The sequence below is a fragment of the Hippoglossus stenolepis genome, chromosome 9 (genome assembly GCF_022539355.2).
Source record: "Hippoglossus stenolepis isolate QCI-W04-F060 chromosome 9, HSTE1.2, whole genome shotgun sequence".
In the NCBI taxonomy this organism is placed as follows: domain Eukaryota; kingdom Metazoa; phylum Chordata; class Actinopteri; order Pleuronectiformes; family Pleuronectidae; genus Hippoglossus; species Hippoglossus stenolepis.
The window spans coordinates 16067813-16087649 of NC_061491.1; the positions used below are offsets into that span (position 1 = coordinate 16067813).

The 19837-nt window shown below is 41.2% G+C and overlaps 1 protein-coding gene across 3 annotated transcripts in view; it reads left to right on the forward strand.

Moving 5' to 3' along the window:
• osbp2b (oxysterol binding protein 2b) overlaps positions 1-19837 on the forward strand; it is a 43857-nt gene that overhangs the window by 6148 nt on the left and 17872 nt on the right. For 2 of the 3 annotated variants that reach the window (XM_035165721.2, XM_035165722.2), the window contains exon 2: positions 662-870. In XM_035165721.2, the coding sequence (XP_035021612.1) occupies positions 662-870 (209 nt within the window). Of the gene's footprint in view, positions 1-661; positions 871-11367; positions 11603-19837 lie in introns of those variants that run through there. The other variant, XM_035165723.2, reaches the window with a different exon arrangement.

Consider the following 19837-nt stretch of genomic DNA (forward strand, 5'->3'; position numbering starts at 1 on the left):
AATACATATATTTGTTTAAGACCTACACAGTGCTTGGCTGCTTTGGCTCTCTCTCTCTCTCTCTCTCTCTCTCTCTCTCTCTCTCTCTCTCTCTCTCTCTCTCTCTCTCTCTCTCTCTCTCTCTCTCTCTCTCATTTTTTACCACCTCTCACACTCTGTTCTCTCTTTGTTAAGGCTGTTATTCATTGTTTGGTTTTGTTCACTAAACAGGCCTGGAGCCAGACAATGGCCTTGTTATCTAGACTACTGTGGCCCACTGAATGTGCAACAGTTGGTCTTAGTGGAGGCCATATAGAATACCCACAATTCTGCACACCCACAGCAGGGCAGGCGGGTCACACTGAGCGAATTAGTTTTTCCGGGCTGTATTAATCAATACGCTTCAGATAAAGTGTGTGTTTAGTCAAAAGACACATGTACTTTCTCCATTGCTTGGCTTTCAAGGAGACTGTGACATGACCACTGAGGAAGTCCTCTGTCCCTCCTTGCCTCCCTGCTTGTGCTTATGAGCCATAGGAATGTCAGCTGCATTATCCTACAACCACCTTGCTGAATTATGCTAGTAATTTACAATCATATTTTTATGAATAGACAGTTTTTATTGGACGGACACTGTGAGCAATGGTCTCTGTCTCTCTTTCTGCCTGGTATTTTGTTGCAGGACGCAGGCGGAGATGGCCCATACGTGTCGCGGAACAATAAACTTGGCCACAGCGCACATCGACACAGAGGACGCCTGCAACATTGTCCTGAGCAGTGGCGGTCGCACGTACCACCTGAAGGCGAGCACAGAAGTGGAGCGGCAGAGATGGGTCACGGCGCTGGAGCTGGCCAAAGCTAAAGCCATCCGCATGATGAACGATCAGTCTGGTAAGGGCAGATGAAGCAAGGAAACTATATGGACAATATAAGCTGCATGAGATCCCTTTTATTTTACTTATTTAGTTCAAGCTGCAAGAACATCATGCAAACATTGAGGCACTGCTGCAAGATGTTAAAGATCATAATCTATCTTTAAATAAAGGCTTGGCTGAGTGTGTTTACCTTCTGGACTGAATTGTGAGTGCAGCTATTAAGATAGTGAAAGATTACGATCCCTGTGTTGTGTGTATGAAAGGTGTGCTCAGGGCTGATTCAACAAGTTCACCATACTTCTCAGAACAGGCAAACATTTGATTCTCCTCCAGCCACTGGGCTCCAGTGTCGCCTGGCATTTGATATTCAGCACAGCTGGTGTTTTCAGCTCACGCCCTCCTGCTTTCATGTTATTTAGATTCCAGTTCGAGCCAGGAGAGGGCAGCGCTGTCTGGTCAGTCCAGTTGGAGAAAGAGTATGCTAATGGTACCGTGAGAACTGAGCTTCTATTCATCCTCCCCCTAACAACATAACACTCTCCTGTCCAAGGGGGACTTATTCTTGTATGGTTGTATGAGGTGATGCTGGTCAAAGGCTGTGGGAAAAGCCTGGGAGAGCCGTTTTCTTCACGTTTCACTCACCCAAAGCCTCTCTGCCCCAGTCTTTTTGCAGAGAGGAAGCACAGAGACGGGGACAGGCTAAATATTCCTCTGGCCTCCATTTGAACGTCAGATCACTAAATATAGACTGATAGGGAATCTAGGTGCATTTTACCTTCGCCTTTTCCAGTAAGTGGGAGAGGAATGCTGGTATATTTTTATTTTGAAAAGGTTAGACTATTGAGCTGCCCGCAGGATTGAGTGTGTGTGTGTGTGTGTGTGTGTGTGTGTGTGTGTGTGTGTGTGTGTGTGTGTGTGTGTGTGTGTGTGTGTGTGTGTGTGTGTGTGTGTGTGTGTGTGTGTGTGTGTGTGTGTGTTGTATTTGTGCATATTTTCAGCAGCACAGTCTGTTGTCAGGTTCAGCTTTTGTGTCACTACAATTAGATGTTCTGCATTATTTAATGTCTCTTGCTAAAACATAGCTTTCTTTGTGTATTCAACTTATAATTTTCAGAACTTTAACTTTTGCCTGATATGTTACATGAGAAGTAGTTCACAATTCAGAGTAAGGAAAATACAAAAATCTAATATATGTATCTTTTTTTTTGTTTGGCAGAAATGCTCCCTTCACGGTTTGTGCAAAGATAATTATAAAAGTGTATCTGTTTGAAACATAGTGAAGTCCAGAGCAACCTCAGTTGCAATAGTTTTTACATCTTAACTAAGTTTGCAGAAGTTACAACATGATTGATTTTCAAATCAGATGCTATTAAGATAGGGTATTAGGTAAAAGTTGGCTAGATTTTCCATTATAGTAGAACATAAATGTCATATTAAAAAATATCGGTATGTAAGCTTCAGTATAACCACGTTTTATCTTTCCATTAAAGTAAAGAATCTCAGTTACAGGTTTGATTTATTTTCATTTCTCAAGCTCAATTTCCATTTGTATGTTTGCTCATTGCTGAGAAAAGTTTGCTTCCCCAGTCGCTCTGACCTTTACATGTGTGATAAGCATGTTTGGATGAAAAATTGGTGCTTGTCCTTTTTGAACGAGGTCAAAGTATTTCTGTATCCCACAGTTCTCATTAAACAGCTGACATTTGTTGTGGGTCTTTTGTCAGTAAAGCTGGAGACAGCAGAGGCCATGATATTTTACATTTTGGATCATGTTGGATCCTACAATTCCCACATTGCACCTCAATAGCATCTTTCCTTAGACCCTCACTTCCACTAAACTTTCTGTTATAGTATCTGAGTCTAAAGTAAGTCTGAAAGTCAGAACCTCTCAAACTGTTTCATAAATAGTCCAGTATTTACTGCATTATTGCTTTAATTACCAGCTATAAGTTAGACTTTAATTTTATGAAGCAGTAAATTCTTTGTTTAAGCTCTGAGTTAGTAAAACCTTTAAAGCTTAGAGAAAGAACGAGTCTTTGTATTTTCCTAACATTTCCTTTCACTGGTCTGTGGGAGGAGGATTTAGGAGAATGTGAGAAAGGGACACAGTGTGAGTCTGTCGAGAGAAAATCATATATCTGTTAATGCACCTGCCACTAAGGGGCCACTGGGGCTCTAATATGTCAGTGAATAGGTCACTGTGCTTATAAAATTTAATTTTAAGGATAATTTTACCATCCGGCTCCTTCAGAGCATCTCACTCTTTTAGCACAGGGCTCGACAAACAGTGACAGGGTGCGTCCATTCAGTAACCCATCCACTCCTCTCTCCGTCAGTGGAACAAAGAGCTTTGATTGATCTCCTCAGGAGAGCACTGTGCAAACTGTGGACACATCATGTCTATCGATACTGTTCAAACTTATCACTTGTGACCTTATGTTGGTGCCATTTAAATTCAGAACACATTGATATTTGTAGAGTCTTGAAATGCATTGTTAATCTATTGGACAGATTAGGTTTTCTATGTTTGTATCTTAGATACAAATTTTTGCATATTTTATTTATTCTATCGGTCCAAATGTGCGGCATACTTTTTATTCTAATTTGAGATGACTGTTTTCTGCTAGAAAGAATCTTACAGAAACTCAGCTCAGAGAGATTTGTCTTCCACTCTAAGTCCTGTATGATAATTTTCATTGTTTATGGAAAAACCCAATAAAACAAAGAATTAAACAAAAGAGGCAGAGGAAAGACAAAGGATGATACACCTACTGCCTCCACAGCCATGAGATTCTTTGTGTACAACTGACCAGAGCCTTGAATCACTTACTTGAATTTCTCATTAGTAGTGTTGTCACATCTGCAGCCTTTCTAAGCCCTCTCTTGTAAATTACCTGTCCTTCCATGAGTGCATCTTGTATCAATTTAGGCTCAGATTGGATTTGTGACAGTTCACTGAAGCTAGTCGTTGTAGTCTGATTCATATAAAAACAGCAGGTGGCAGTGTTTCCCCTCACTTCAACATGACCTTTCTTCTGTGGTTGTGCCTGCCTTTTTTTTCCAGTGCTTGTGAAAGTGTGATCATAGCCCGTTGAATTGCTTTTTTCAGTGGTGGCTTGAATTTGCCAGCATGAGACGCTCTCCTGTTTGAATTTAACTCAAGTGAATATTTGCCTTAAAGGTGATTTCTTTTGGAAACTGTGAAGATTTAGTGGAAATTTGTGTGACAAATATGAGTTATTCATAGATGCTGGAACCAATCATCCAATCAGTGGTTTGTCTGGGTCGAGCTGAGTTCATGCAGATACAGCTGAGGCAGGCAGGAGAGTAACAGTGCCTGACCTTGATGTGCGCAGTATGGAAGCTGATGTTATCTTGAGTTCCTTGAACAATAGCGCATTAATCAGCATCCCCATTTGACAGTAAGTGAATCAGACACTGAGGGGGTGAGATTTTTTCCTGAAATGATTCTGGTCGATTATGTGAGTAAACTGGAAGTCACAGCTCAGTTATTATAGATACTGTATTTACAATCATCTCCTTGTGTTATTCTTTTGTGCTATTGTTGTTTTGTATTATTTTGACTTTTATTTTGACATCTCAGCTGCTGCTCCCTATTTACATTGACAGGTATTGCTCTGTCCATGGTCCTGAAGCAGTAGGGATATATAAGAGGGAAGAGGATGACGTGAGAACAGATTGGGATTGCCTCCTTAAACACGCACCATTCGTTTCCACCCTTCCTTCTGTCTCCCCATCTCTTAGTCCCGACTGTCTCCATGTTTTTTTCCCCCTCCCTATGTTCACTCGGGCACTTGCTCTTCCTCTCTCTTCCAGGATCCCTCTAACACTCACTCGCTCTCTGATTCTCCTACCCCCCTCCCTCTTTCTCCCTCTCTTTCCCCTTCTCTCTCGCAGTAAACCGTTTACTCCGCTTTTCTTCTGCCAGGGCTTTAGCTCTGAATGTACTGACCTTCTGCTTTGTCCAACTCTCCTCTTCTCTTCAACCGTTTTCTTTGGCTTCTAACATTGTCCTGTATAGTCTGTGGAAAAAAATAGAAGAAAGATAAGCTACAGTCTCCTTGTAAGTACGGGGCTTTTCTTCCAGTTGTGTTGTGCTCAGGAATGTGTGTGTGTGTGTGTGTTTGCATGCATACATGTGTACCTTGCTAAAATGATTAGATGCTGCTGTATATTTGTTTTTTATCATATATGTGTGTGTTGGCTTAGTTATAGTGGATAAAACAAGTGGATCTGTACTTTTAACATTTCAGAGATGGTGTACAGTTGACGTTTGCCACTGAAACTATTAGAGCAAATTGAGAAGAGACTTTTTTCACAATCAGCAGAAAATAGAAAATAGAAAATATTTGTTATGCATTCATTTAGTACTGTGTATATATATTTTTTGCTCTTTTGTTTGTATTGTGAGAGGGTGATTGGATCTTTCTGTGCAGGGCAGGGGACTCTGACTGTAAGACAAAGTTTATAATGCCTGTGCTAGTTATACTACACATGTGTTTACGTGGCGATAAATTCAGGTAATGTGAACAGTATCTGTAGCTTCCTTTGAATCAATACATTCATGGCTCACAAAGTATTTCGATGATTTACCAGTAAAGGGAAAAAAAATGCACATAACTGTTATGGAAAATATTCATGTATACTCTGTTAATCAAAGTAGAACCAAAAGCTGCATCTTAAAGTTTTTTTTAACAAATGCAAACAAGCATACTTTATTAATATTTATGCAGTTTTAATCCATAGCACCCATCTCTGAATTCATGAAAGGATGTTATGAAATGACATCCTTTCATGAATGGCTTGATTATCATCCTCATCAATTAGTTCTGCAGCGGCCGTGTATCGAATCAATTGTCCTTGTTTGTCTCGGATGTAAAAGCGTTTGCCGGCAGAGGTTAATTTGCTCGATCAGCCCGGTTCCCACTGACAAGTGAGATGGAGACAAAGCTATCAGGGTCAGATTCAGAGTTGTCACATATAAAACGTCACTGCTGGATGAAGCCAAGCTCCTAACAGAGATCACAGATACTGAGGCTGCTGAAGTAATCAACCTACTAAAAATGATAATTTGGATGCTCTTCAAAATCATGTGTTTCATGTGTGAATATAAAGGGAAAGTGTCTCTTTGCTGTGTCACAGTGGATTGGATTTTACTGTACCTTCCATGAAATGCACGTCCTTGTTGACAATGTGCACATATCGATCTTGGAGTACTGTTATAATGCTGCAGAGGTGGTTTGAAAAGTCGGGATGGATATTTTGACCACAGCCACATTATTTTCTTTAAAAGAACCAGTCAAGGAATAAAATGTTCCATATACATTAACGTCTGCTGAAAATATAAGAGGGAAAGCATCTGAGCGTCGAAAGGTTGATTAGATGAAAGTTTATGTGATTGTTACCTCTGCCAAGTACATTATATTTTCTCCACTGTCCGTTTATTTATTTGTTGGTTTATTAGTTTCTTTGTTCTTTGACATATTTAAGGAACTGATATCTTTAAGTATCTGAATTTTGGTGCAGCTTGATTTGTGTGTGTGTGTGTGTGTGTGTGTGTGTGTGTGTGTGTGTGTGTGTGTGTGTGTGTGTGTGTGTGTGTGTGTGTGTGTGTGTGTGTGTGTGTGTGTGTGTGTGTGGTTGGGGGGTTTGTGTCTGACTTGGGTGTTTTTGTGTTAGACCCTAGTTAACTCAGTCTAATGTATCTATAAATGATAGCGACTCCAGTCAATGGACCGTGTTATTGTTCAAGCCCACTACATCACTGGTGTTGTATTGTACTGTCTTTGTCCTACTAGGGTTTGTCTGCTGTGTGCAGCTCTGAGTGTTTACAGTAACCTGCTATATGCGGCGTGAAAGCTGAATTCATTAATAACCTCACATTGTGTCCCAGTTGACACGCACATTTTCTTCCTGTCACTTTTCTGCTTTATCAGCAGCGAGGAGAAGTCGAGAAATAGAGAGCGCAGATACAGGCAGGCTATTAAAATATAAATTAGTCGAACATTGTGCGAGGCGGTCAGCTAGGACAATAGTGGTTCATTTCTCAGGCTCAGTTATTCATTTTCCTCCTTTTTCATCCGCTTAGTGGGTTTCTGTGTTGTAACCCCGCTTATTTCTCGCCTGGTCAGGTGAATGTGTTTGTGCCAAATTCTGGTCTTTTCTCCACAGTCCGCCAAGAGTGTTTACTCTCAGCTGCAATCTCACACTATGACTTGGATGTGATATTATTTTGCTGTTGTTTAAAGGCCACCACTGTTTAAGGCCCAGTTCTCAGTTTTAATTTTTCCAATGAAGTATTCATCTCAGCTCAGCTTCATTACAGTCTGTAATGACTGTGGGTGAAGCTCAGCTTCACCCACAATCTGTGGGTCTGAATGCCTTCATTTTTCATTTGCTGCCATTTCAATAGAGTCGTCTGGTCTGTGGCTCTTTCACTTGTATGTCTACAATGGAAATGGATTCAATCAGCATTCACTCCCGGGTCAAATGACTCTGGAGTAGACACAGGTTTTTATCGGCTACGGCTCTAATCGGCCGTGTTGGAACTTGACTCTTGAAAGGTGAAAGGCTAATTTGGCAAGACAGCAGTTGTTTGTGCATTTCTGACGTCAAACATGAAGCACCGGGGGAAAAAAAGAAAGAAAGGCAAACTCCTCTACTATGGGAGAGTAGAGGAGTTTGCAACGGGAAAGGAGTCAATCTGCTTTTTTTTTGTGGGTTTACCCACGTTCAAAAAACCTGCGCATACCTGCTTATTTTGGTGTGAAAGAGGTAAATATAGTGACGGTGATTATTACAATATAAGAAAAGGGGGGAGGGTTAGAACATTATGTAACTGCTTTATTTTGTAGTTATTTATTTTCCTTGTATTTAAGTTGTTTTAACATTAGTCTTTGCTTATATCGTGGTTGGTAACAGTCTGCTTTAGGTGGCATCGGTCATAGGTTTGGAAAAGACCATTGTACTTGTGGTCTCCATGGCTGCTGGCATATAAAACATTTTTCAGAGATGCATGGTTTGTCAGACATTATATTTCCATGAAGTCTTTCTATCTGTGATTTGATCTTTTTGTTATGTGCAGCAGATTGTCAGTTCAAATAGAGTGTCTTCATTTCCATATGAATGAGAAAATATATTTTTTAACTACCATTACTTCTACATGCTTCAAAGCATGTGCAGCAATAGACTCTTCAAACGTCGAAACTGTCAAGGGGACCAATGCATTTCTATATTAAGACTCCTCATCCTCTCACGAGTGTGGAGGTTCTGAATGCAAACTGGGACTAAAATCTGGAAAGGCAGCTTCCCAAATCCATCGGTACTTGTTTGAGCCCACATTAATAAACACAGCCATTCCCCTATAAAGACACATTTAACTGAGGTAATTACGGTTCCATCTTTATCGGCTGCCTTGTAAAGATTCTACCTGAACTTGAAACTGTCAGTCATTGTCAGTAATGACTTAGTGAATGTTGTGCGAATGTTATGCTTCACCAGCGCAGTCTGAGGCAGGAAGCAGTAACTCTGAACTCTTGCATTTGTGGTTAATGAACATTCTTCCACATACTTTTGGATAAGTGGGTTATTATCACCACAGACGGGGTCCATTAGGATTCCTCATTTTCAGCTTGTGTTTCACTGCAGTCGATGTTTGTCTTTCTGCTTCTTCCATGGAAAAAGCACAGTGTCTTGCATATTGAGGTCTTTTGACATGGATCATTAACATGTATATGGCTATTGCTGTAGGAAATGACACAGCCTAATCATTTAAATGGTCCCAGAGTTAGAACGTGAGTGTTGACCTGAAAGCTGAGTGGTTACAACACATAACACATGGACACAAACGCCATGAGCAGGGACCATATACTGCATGTCCTATCCCTCTTATTTTTTCTTTTCTTTTCTGTATTTTATTATAGTTTTTTCCTAACCCTACCCCAAACTCTAAACTTTCCCAGGGCGGATTAATAGCCCCAACTTTTGAATATCAACTGGCAATTGAAAACTCCACAGCGGCACCATCATTTCTCCGCTCACCAGTTTGGGACCAACCTTAACCACTGACACAAAATTCGGATTTTTTCCATTTGGGGACACAGCTTTTTGTGGCTCTCATGCTCACACACAGGCACACACGCACACACATCCATCTGCATCCTGGTTTTTTGCTGGACGTTTTATTTAGATTCATATTGTATTCCTGTTTGTTTTTGTCTTAAATTCTAAATTCTCTCTTGGCTTTTTACGTGTCACTGAACTTGTCTACACTTGTTTTTTTCAATCACTTCATTGACAAAAAGTCAGTCTTTCACTCAGCTTTTCTTAAGCTTGCTGGCTGTATCTCATGGAGGTGAAGGACTGTTTAAATAATATGGAAATACCTACAAAAATATTATAGAGATGACAAAATGAACAGTTGTATGACACAAAGCCTGGTGTTTTCCACCTCTCTCTTTGTATGGTTACTCCGACTGCAGTGAAGAAAAGAAATAATGAAGGTCAAGTATATGAAATTAATTGAAGTTTCATGCTTCATTCCCCCCTCGAACATGCCCCAGGGCATTAAGACAGTGTTATTTATTAAACGTTCCACAATCTGTCCCTGTCAGCACTTGTCTAACCTTGCATACAATCCACAGAGACCCTCCTCTGGTACCCGCCTTTGTTTTCTTAAATACAGAATCACTGCGATATGTATATGTATATATGTGTTTTTGTGTATTTTATCCATGCTATGACCTATGAAAGAAGGAATTAGTGTTGCATCATGAAACACTAATAAACAGTTGGTGCTTTTTAAATACACTCAAGGCCACTGACATCACATTATTAGATTATTTAAACATATCTGTATAGTTTATGGAGACCATGTTTAGAAAGCAAAATGTTTTATTACTACAGGTAATTAAAAAAAGAGACACTTTGATAACAGCCATGGACAGAACCCTGGCTCATGACATATTCAAACACATTTAAGAGATAAATAAAAAACAATCAAAAACGGTAAATGGCCACATGTATTGCTTATTACAGAAAGAACAGTGAGATTATGGAGTTATTATATCGAGACTAGTTGATTAGTTGATCAGCTCTAAGTTTGTCAGATGAAATTAGATGTTTGTTGTAGTTATTCTCATTTCAATCATGTGAGAATCCGATTATTTATTTATCTATTACTTATGAAAACTGCAATGAGAACATTGAGGTTGATAAGAGATTCATAGAGCATTCAGTTTGTCATCAAACCTCATGTCTGTGTTATATACTTATTCATATACATTGCCAAAATTATAATAATATGGACATTTTCAGATAGCAGTATGGCATGAAACTGACATACAATCGCATATAAAACTATGGGGGTGCTCACTGCTCAGAGAGTGTCTACTTCCACTAAGGCTAACACCCTAATTCGCCATGTTAAAAGAAAGGGATAACAATTCTTCTTCTGCATCATGCCTCAGCCCTCCACAAGATTTCATGGAATCAGAAATCCTGTTGACAGACAGGAACCAATGAAACTTAGCCTGGGTAATTAACTGCCCTGCATCAGAGGAAACCAGTCTTTCATGTGTCAAACAAAAAGAACAGTAATTTATCATTTTCATAAAGGTTAGCTCTGAATCATAATGGGGATAGCAGAATATTGTCATACTGTAAATCCCAATGTGATCTTCATGAAACTGAATGACGTATATATTGAATCATTTTCCAGTCCGACCTAGAGGCCGTAGCGTCATTGCTAAGAGGAGGAGCATGGCTTCAGGTTGCCAGGGTGACCTTGAGAGTACAGTGTGGTACATTGTGATATGTACTTTGGCAGTAATTTTGAAATGAGAAAAGTGAGGCAGTGAGGCTTGTTATTGTTGCCCAGGGCTGATACAGCTTGAGGTGTGTGGTACAGTGACCCTGACCTCACTGTGGGGGGTGGGATCTGAAATGACGTCAGAGTCTGGTGATCAGAGTTGAGAGAGAGGATGACAGAGGAAGGATACATCAATCAGTGTGAAAGGAAACAAAAAAGAAATGACCTTTCGCCCTTTGTGAAGTGCCACTACTCTGAGTTAAGATGTAATAAATAAATGTTAAATCTTTTCATCCCTCATGTCACCTCATGGTGTCATTTCTGAGGAGACATAGTCAATCTCTGCCTTTTAACCATCATGAAATATTTGACTTTTGCCATCCAGCTATGAAAGAATCCGATGCGAGGTAAAAAGGTGGAATCGGTGCATTTCGGTGCATTTCGGTGCAGCCAGCAGTCAGTTGTGTGGATGACTGCTGGCTGCTGAGTCCTGTGTCTTTTCTGCTTCGCTCACTCACTTCCTCTCTCTCCAATCTGCACTGCACTGAGAGAAGCATGTGGCGGAGAATCGTAAATGTGCCGAGCTCTGTGAATGTGTGTGGGTGTGTTAGGGAAGCAATGCAGGAGAGGAGATGCAGATGCACCTGCAGTGCTCTCAACATCACTGTATGTATGTGCTGTAAGTATGTGTGTGAGTATGCATGTCTGTGTGTGCACGCTGCATTGCTGAGTGGAGAAAGTCGCTGCCTCAGCCCCCCCCTCGCCAGGATGATGTAGCGGCCCAGGGGCAGCGTTGTGTCTCAGGGAGCGTGGAGTGGGATCTGGCCCACAGAGAGTGGGATGAAGGGCCGGAGCTGCTGGGACCCAGGGACGGTGCGCTCCCTCTGCAACTCGGGCTGCCTGAGTAAACTCAACCAGGGTCAGTACCACGATGGCGAAAGCTACAGCACAGTAGCACGGAGCTGTCACACTCCTGTCCATCTGTCCCATGACAAAACCTCCCTCATCATGCCATCTCCTCCTAATCCTACGCCTGAGAGGTAGCTGTCATTCCTCCATCCATCTCTCTCCCTGTGGCGTCTGTCGTCTGTCGCTGTGGACGCTCACATTTCTGCACCCTCCTTTAACAATGCAGTGCCAGCGTCTCTCCTCTCCTGCGCTCTTCACTGCATGCAATCACCTTCCCTCTTTTCCTTCGGTCTCCTGTGCAGTTCTCACCCAGACTCCTTTCCCCTCTCTCTCTCCTGTGCGCCTGCTCCACTTCACATTTGCATATGGGTGAGTCGGAGCCTGCCAGGCCTACGTGTTATGTTGGCATCATGCATCTGTGTATGCAAATTATGTGTGGAGAGCTTATTGCACTATTAGAAACTGTAGAGTGAGGTCAGCTGTGTATCCCAGGGTCCTAGAACCTGTCTTAGTGAGGACAGGACAATTTTAATTTCTTCATAAAATGGAGCGGTGAGGACGGAAAGGAGTACAGATTAATAGGATTTTTACATTGTCCTCTCACGAGTGATAGCAGCCTGCATAATATGTAGTTCGGATGATAAAGAATTTTGCACAGACAAAAAGTCTATATTCTATTACTGCTTGTGGCAGGTTAATTGCGTCGAAAACAGTGTACTTGTTGTTTTCTGTATATTCTTATGCCACCATCAGAGGAACAATGAAAAATGTGTTTGTGTTTTCCCCTCACTGTCTCTGTGCATCCTGTTCTATTTTCCCACCTCTCTCACGTCATCTATCACTTTGTCGCCGGTGGCAGACTTGGACAATGTTGAGTTGAACAGCTGTGCTCTGAAGCCCCGAGCTCCCAGTCTCCTCACTTTGCTGTTTGCTCAGTGAAATGAGTTTGGCAAAGGTATTATAGGACATGTTGTTTTTAGCTTGTTCAGAGCAGGCTCCTGCAATATGAATGTTGGGATGTGTTGAAGTTACTTCAACCCAAATCATCACAACTTCTATCCAATAAGCAAACGCCTGAAAGCTGGTTCTCTTATCATAAAAACAATAATGAGAAAGTTATGGCTAATATATTATATGTACCAATGAAAAAGACTAGTTCTGAGTAGAGCAGAGTTCAATAACAATAGTTAAATGATGTATAAACCACTTGAACTCAGTAAACTGGAGAATCACTGTTTCAACTATGCTCCTGAAATATTAAGATGCCCCACAGTGTCACAACTCAACTCTGAAAAAAACACACATGCCAGATAGTCATATCTGGTTATGTCATTTTCACTGTCATGGAGGCAGTGCTGCAGATTGAGGCAGGCATTGGGATTTATCAAAAATAGAAAGCAATTTAAGAAGGCCGTGTGAGGGTAGTACAAAAATGTCCTCAATAATTCCTTAATGTAAGGAGGATACCAAACCTGGCTGCACTTGACAAGCCTCTGAAACATTTTGGGACTTCTGTCTAATTAAATGTAAATGATCATGCCGTTGTTAAAATCCTATGTCTGCACTACAGTCACTGTCGGCCTCTTGTAATATATTATACAGAATTTCCTTCTGCAGTTTTGCCCATTTTGCAGATCTCACAGGCCTACAGCACTTCATTCATATCTAATTTTCAGTCAACTCTTATAGCCATGTATGGACCATGGACACACTATAGTTATGAATTTGCAGTCATTGATAGTCAGTGGCATAAGCACATTGGGACAATGAGATGTGGTCAGTTCCCAGTAGAAAACGCTTGGTGTATATGGAGGCTGCCATGATGAACAGAAGTACTTTGGTTTGTTGGCATGTGCAACCTCTTCTAAAGCTGCACCACCACGTGAGATTCTACATCACCTTGATAATCACCTCCCACTGAACTCTGAGTCTCTGCTCTGAGACGGTTTCCGGAGAAGAATAGAGTAGAAACTGTCAGTGTGCACAGACAGTTGACACTAAGCTCTTACCTCTACTTGGTTATAAATGCACATATCCCCTGAAAATACTGCATTCATTTTTAAGAGGGGTCAGAGTGCAGGGTCAGCCCCTGGAGCTCCTGCAGAGCGCTCGTCATGTTTAAATTTTCAAATATTAATGCACATAACTTAAAGAGTACTTTAGAGACACCTCCACAGCTCTGAGGTGCAGTAACCTCAGCTCGGTCGCCTTCATGGCTCATTGTCTTGCGGAGCTGGCACCTGGACAATTAGCCCAATGGATTTCAATCTGGCTGTGTTCTGAGGTTACTGACTCATGGATTAGGATCTTGCTAAATCTTTCTACTTTATCAGGTTCTTCAATGAGACATGGTAACAGTAATTCAGTAGTGAGTTACTATGCATTTCGATCAAAAGATGCTTGTCAACCTTTTTAATTCTAATTTACAAAGTTTGTTGAGTTTGAAAAGGCAACACATATAAAATATTACTCTAATTTCATGTTGAGAAGTTATTATATTGGGATTATTGAGATCAAGAAAGTATAGGGCTGAAGTCTCTTGGTGGCTTGGTTAGTTGGTTGGTTGATACTTTGAAACCTTGGTATTTTGAAATCATCTGGATGCCTTGAACTCACTTTGGGAGATTAAAGGTATTTATTATTGTGCATGTTGCTGTTGATTCTTGAGAATTCAATGTGTTATGAAGGCAGTTTGAATCGAGCACGGAATTTGCAGACTGTAACCGAAAGTGAAAACTGTCATAAAGATAAGCAATCACATATCGTCAATACATTGAATGGCTATTTATGACGAAATGACAAACACAAATTAAATCAAAAACAGGGTCTGGTATCATGAAAACCTAAGAGAACAAGTTATTACACTGCAACTTAAACATGTGTTGCTGAATATTTATCATACCATGCCTACCATATTTGTTTGTTGTACGCATGTGTCACTTTTTAGAATTGTGACACTCAAGCAGATTATAAGTCTGGAAATGTTGCATATATGTTGTGGAATTACACCTAATGTGTGCGACCAGTCTGTCAGTAGCATAAATATTATTATATTCATGTTTTCATTCTACATGAACCTCAACAGGCTCCGTCAGCAGAGCCTCGACGTCACAGCCTGAACAGATGTTGCATGTAAAAGATAAATGTATGCATGTCAGCAGGCATTTATTGAATGCTTACCAGCCTTGTGTAAGTGTGATTTAATTAAACGTATAGTTTTTCATATTATTAACAAACCTCTGATGAATATAGTGCAAATTAGACAATGGAGAGATCACTGCAGATGGTTTTAGATACACTGATACTGTCTTCACACTTCTTCACACAATTCTTATTGAAATCCTGTCCCAGTGACCAGACTTGTTTGTACATGAGCTCAGTCTGTTTTCTGAGGTTGTCAGATGATTTATGACCTCAGCCTTCAGACTGCAGGAGTTATGCACTAAGCAAGAGCCATTTTCCTTTCACAGGTTTGATGCATCAGTTGGGAGTTTATAAAAATTTATTCAGCATACAGCAGAATATAAATCTGCAGTTTAGCAGACAGCCTGCTGATAGTTTTTCTCTCTTTGTCTATCCCAGCACATTATAAAATGTTTCTGAGTTAAAAGCCATCGCTCAGTTTTCTGTTAATCTTTTCTTTTGTTGTTTGCTGCTTACAGAGAGCGTTCGATTGGAAACACTGCCGGAGCTGTGCTGCAGAGCTTTGGGGACAGTGATGAGTTGCACTGCACAGTTCCTCATTTACTTGTGTGGAGCGGAGCGCCCTGTTACTGGGTTTAACCTGCTGTCTCCTGTGTTTGTCTCCTCGTGATGTATCTCAGGGGAGGTATGGAGCCAGTTAGCAATTACTGGCCTGGATTACACTCATGTTCCTTTGGGACACACCTAGCTTGTTCAGGCTTCTTTCTCTGATAAACTTCTCATATATTCCCCTTCTCTTGCACAATATCAAAACAGTGAGCTGCAGAATAATTATCTCCTTCTGTCTTTTGCCATCAATGCTGAAAGAATCATTTTCCAGCTGTAGTTATAGACACACTAGAATGATCTCAGATTACATGTGCATTAAGGCAGGCTCATTGTAATCGATATGTTGTAATCATGTCTCTTAGGTTTTCATTTGGTTACAGACAAAGGATAACAAGGTATATGCATCTGTTTTATTGCTTTAGTGCTGATATGTATTCCAGTAAATTAACAAAGAGCAGAGATATAATAAATAGAAATTATGTTGTAAATCATAACAAGATTTAACAGCATTAAACTGCCTCACAGCTGCTGACATATGAATTTGCTTCACAGTTTACAGCGCCATGTTGACTCTGACCTTTAAAAAGTTACTGTAATGATATTAGAAATGAAGTAACCTCTCTGCTGAAAATTCTTCTGACAGTGTTTTCATATCTTAGCCTTTTACTGTGTTTAAATAACATCTTTAATCCAGAGGGTTGGTACATTTCTCCCTTGTGCTCGGCTGCTGGGCATGCACGTCTCTCTCTACCACAGGGTGACGTCTTGTCAGCCAGAGGCCCGGCTCCCCTGATCTGACAGCCTGTCCTCAGGGACGGGCAAAGAGACGAGCCCTGACAGTGGGATAGCAGGGTACTGCTTTCCCAATTACAGTCTCCCACTGCCTATTTTCCTGCTGTCTCCATCCTTTACTCACTCTTTACTGCTCAACGCTGAGATGGACAATAAGGAAGGAGGGAAGCTGTGAACATGCTTTGGATGAAGCGTTTATGTGTTGAGAATATGTATTGATTCGTATAGCTGCAACCTCAAAGCTTGTATCTCTGTTTGCCTCAGACACAGATGTGTATTTGTTGAAAATGTTATCATCTCGGGAGGAGAGTGCAGCAGAGACACGGCAGGAGCTGAAAACACACTTGCATCTGTGTCGATGCAGAGTGTTCTTCAAATGTAGGGGATGGGGGGGAGGTAATCCACCCTTGAGGCATGACTTGGGTGGTAATGGGCTCCTGGCCTTGCCTCGTGATGTTGACTTTGCTACGGAAACCCATTCATCCACATCTGCTGTGGGTTGGGGTTGTGAGGGGGCGATCTAGGCAGTGACGCTGATGCAGATGCCATGAAAAGGTTATTTATCGTCACAGGCTTACAGGTGTGAAATCCACCTTCATCCACATTTTATTGAAGGTCTGACGGATATACCGTTGACAGAACGTGTTTGGATGTTGTGAGGGGTTTTCACCTCCACTATTCAAACTTGTTGGGGAGTCCTTGACACTTTGTCGATGCCGTATGGATCTGTCTCAGTGAACTGAAATATCAGAGCAGGAAGGACATTTATGACATACTTGCCTTTGACATAGTGAAGAAAGTGTCCTGGTGTCTCCCTGAAATTTCAAATCGTCTACTCAGGAGAATCCATCAGCAAAATCCATTCTCTGAGGTTATGGAAAGAGAATACCACGATCAGCCACATTAATAGCGTTAATTGGTTCTAATCATAGACTGTATATAGAGACAGACAACACGACTGCCCCCAAAAGTGAAGCCAAAGCATGGCTGGCTGCAGTTTAACTCATGAATCCTGCCTCCTCCATGTTAGTGGATGGGCCATGGATTACACTAAAAATACACATTAAGAGACTTGAGGGCAGGATACGTTATTTCCTATATTCTAACATGGTCTTTGCTCTCCACTCGACCCTGAAGTCCATGAAAGACCTACTGTAACTTTAACAGATAACTGTCCCATTTCCACCATGGTAGTTCAAGAGCCAGTTCTGAGCCAGTGCCTAATCTCAAACCAGTTCTTTGTGTTTCGACAGCTAAAGATAACTGGTTTGACCCTGAAACCAACACTATGTTGGTCTAGAACAGGGGTCGGCAACCTATGGCACGCGGCGCCATAATCATTGGCACACTTGTTAAAGAAATGTTCAAAGGTTTTGCCGTCACGCAGCCTGTATTATTTAGCTTGATTGATGTTAACACCTCCCAGCCACTAGGTGCCAGCAATGCGCCATAGGCTCGATGCCAATCGCCATTAAATAATAATAATAAGAAGCCTCCCAGCCGGCGCTGCTCACGTTTCCCCACATGAATCTCCGTGAAGTGCAGCCGTTCAGGTGTATTGGTGATGTCATGCCCGCTAGCTAAAAAAACGAAGACACGGGCATTTCAGCCCTCATGGGCAGAAGACTATGGCTTTGTTTTTCATAAGGACCGTGCTGTGTGCACGTTATGTTTTGAAAATGTTGTGTGCCGAACGTCCAGTGTTAAGCGCCACTTTGAAACAAGGCACGAAAGAAGTTTCAAAGTCTTTGAAGCAAGCTTTTGCAATTCTGAATATGAGTGTGGTTGGTGGGGTTAATGACAAACTTATTATTGCAATGAGATAAACACGTTTCTTTAAAGTGTTGTTCTATATATAGCCAATATGGATGGAATAAAATGACATGTCTGTTGGAAATATTAATGTGGTTCAATAATAAAACTTAATATAAAAAAATGTTGATATGGCACACTAATTCACAAGAAAATTTTACATTGGCACTGATTGTCAAAAAGGTTGCCGACCCCTGGTCTAGAAGAAAGAACCGCTTATGTTCAGGGCTGGGTGTGAGATTATCATGACCAATGAGACCAACCAAAATGGTGTGACCACCATTAAAAAAAATCCCCAAAAAACAGACCTCTTGTTGTGTGTAGCCTGCAAAGAAGATTGAATGTTTTTAACTAAGGTTGCCAAAGTGAAGCATCAGTGTCCCGTGGAGGAAATGGACCGCTCCTTGTTCTGTGGTCATCAATGCCAATGTAAGTTTGCAAAGCGAGGCTCAGAAAAGTCTGCCACTGTTGATGTTGTGCTTGAGTTAGCGCTGTTACCTGTGAAGTAATGTGGCTCTACGGGGACTCTAGCCTGTGGAAAAGTAAACTAGTTATTAAAAGGTTGGCAAGTTGAACCACAGCACAGGTCATGTGTCATAACTTTCACTCTCATGACTTTGGTCTATTATTGCACAGATCTGCTATCTGAAGAGAAAGCAACTTGCAGGTTTCTGTCATTTTAGATTAAATATACACTGATTAGTTTTTTGTCTGATCCATAATCTGTAAACATTGACTAGACCTTGATGAAACTTGTTACTATGGTACATTCCACCACTGTGTTCTGGCTTTGAAAACTGGAACTAATTGGCTCCATCTGACAAGCACAGAAAATATTTAAAAAAAAAAAATAATTGGTCATATCCGCAGCTGCATGCTCAAATTAGATAAAACTGTTCAAATGCCAAAAGAATCTCCACTTTTCTCTTACTGTTAATTATTGAAATATTTTGGTGACTTCTTTTTAGTTTGGGGGCATCAACTTAAATTCATCCAATCAAATGTGGCTCATTGTTGCCTTGTGGGAGGAAGCTCAAAACCTCCCAACTTGCCAACTAACTTATCTGTCATACTTTGCCAATTTAAGGCTTATGCCATTAGCGGCTCCCTCTGAACTCACTCTTTGGTTTCCTCCCTCACCTCTTTAACTCTCTTCCAGCTGCTTGTCTCATGACACACACTCCAGTCAATTTCCTGTCTTTACGTCGTCAGCGGTTTCACCTCCTCTACCTTTCCCTCTCTGCACAGACTTAATTGAAATTCTGTGTATTCTGAGTCTTTCCCTAATGCTGGCTGGTATTAGGTGCTGAGTGGTGTTGTTTTCTGATCTATAGGTTTTCTTAAGCATCGCTGTTAGGCTGCTGGGTTGACCTTTGCTTGGACGGTTTTGTTTTTGTCTCTTCTAATAGTCAGACGCGTGCGTTTTCTCGGAAAGCCCGTTCAACATGTTCACACGGTACCTGGCAGGATAGAGCTCAGTGGCCTCTGTTCGTGTGTGTGTGCTGCTGCTGCTTCCTGGCTGAACTGTGGTTACCTTTGGGGGAAATGAATGACCAGGAATGCAAATATGGTGAGAGGTTGTTTTCTTTCTTCCCTTCTCTTACCTTCTATTTGCTCACCTTTCCTGGGTCCCCTTATCTAAATTAACTCCATCCTCAATGACTGTGATGTTGAAGTACAGTAATGTGTTTTGCTTTCATACATGTACGCAAATCAACTCTGACATAAAGTGCTGCTGCTGACACTACGCACCGAGTCTTGCAACGTCTGTGCTGAAAACGTATTCCACCAACTTTGGAACTTAAGGATTAGTCCTGTGTGAATGTGTGTGTGCTGCTTGTTTCTCAGTGGAGCTGGACCTACCTCTAAGTTTGACCTCAGTATATTG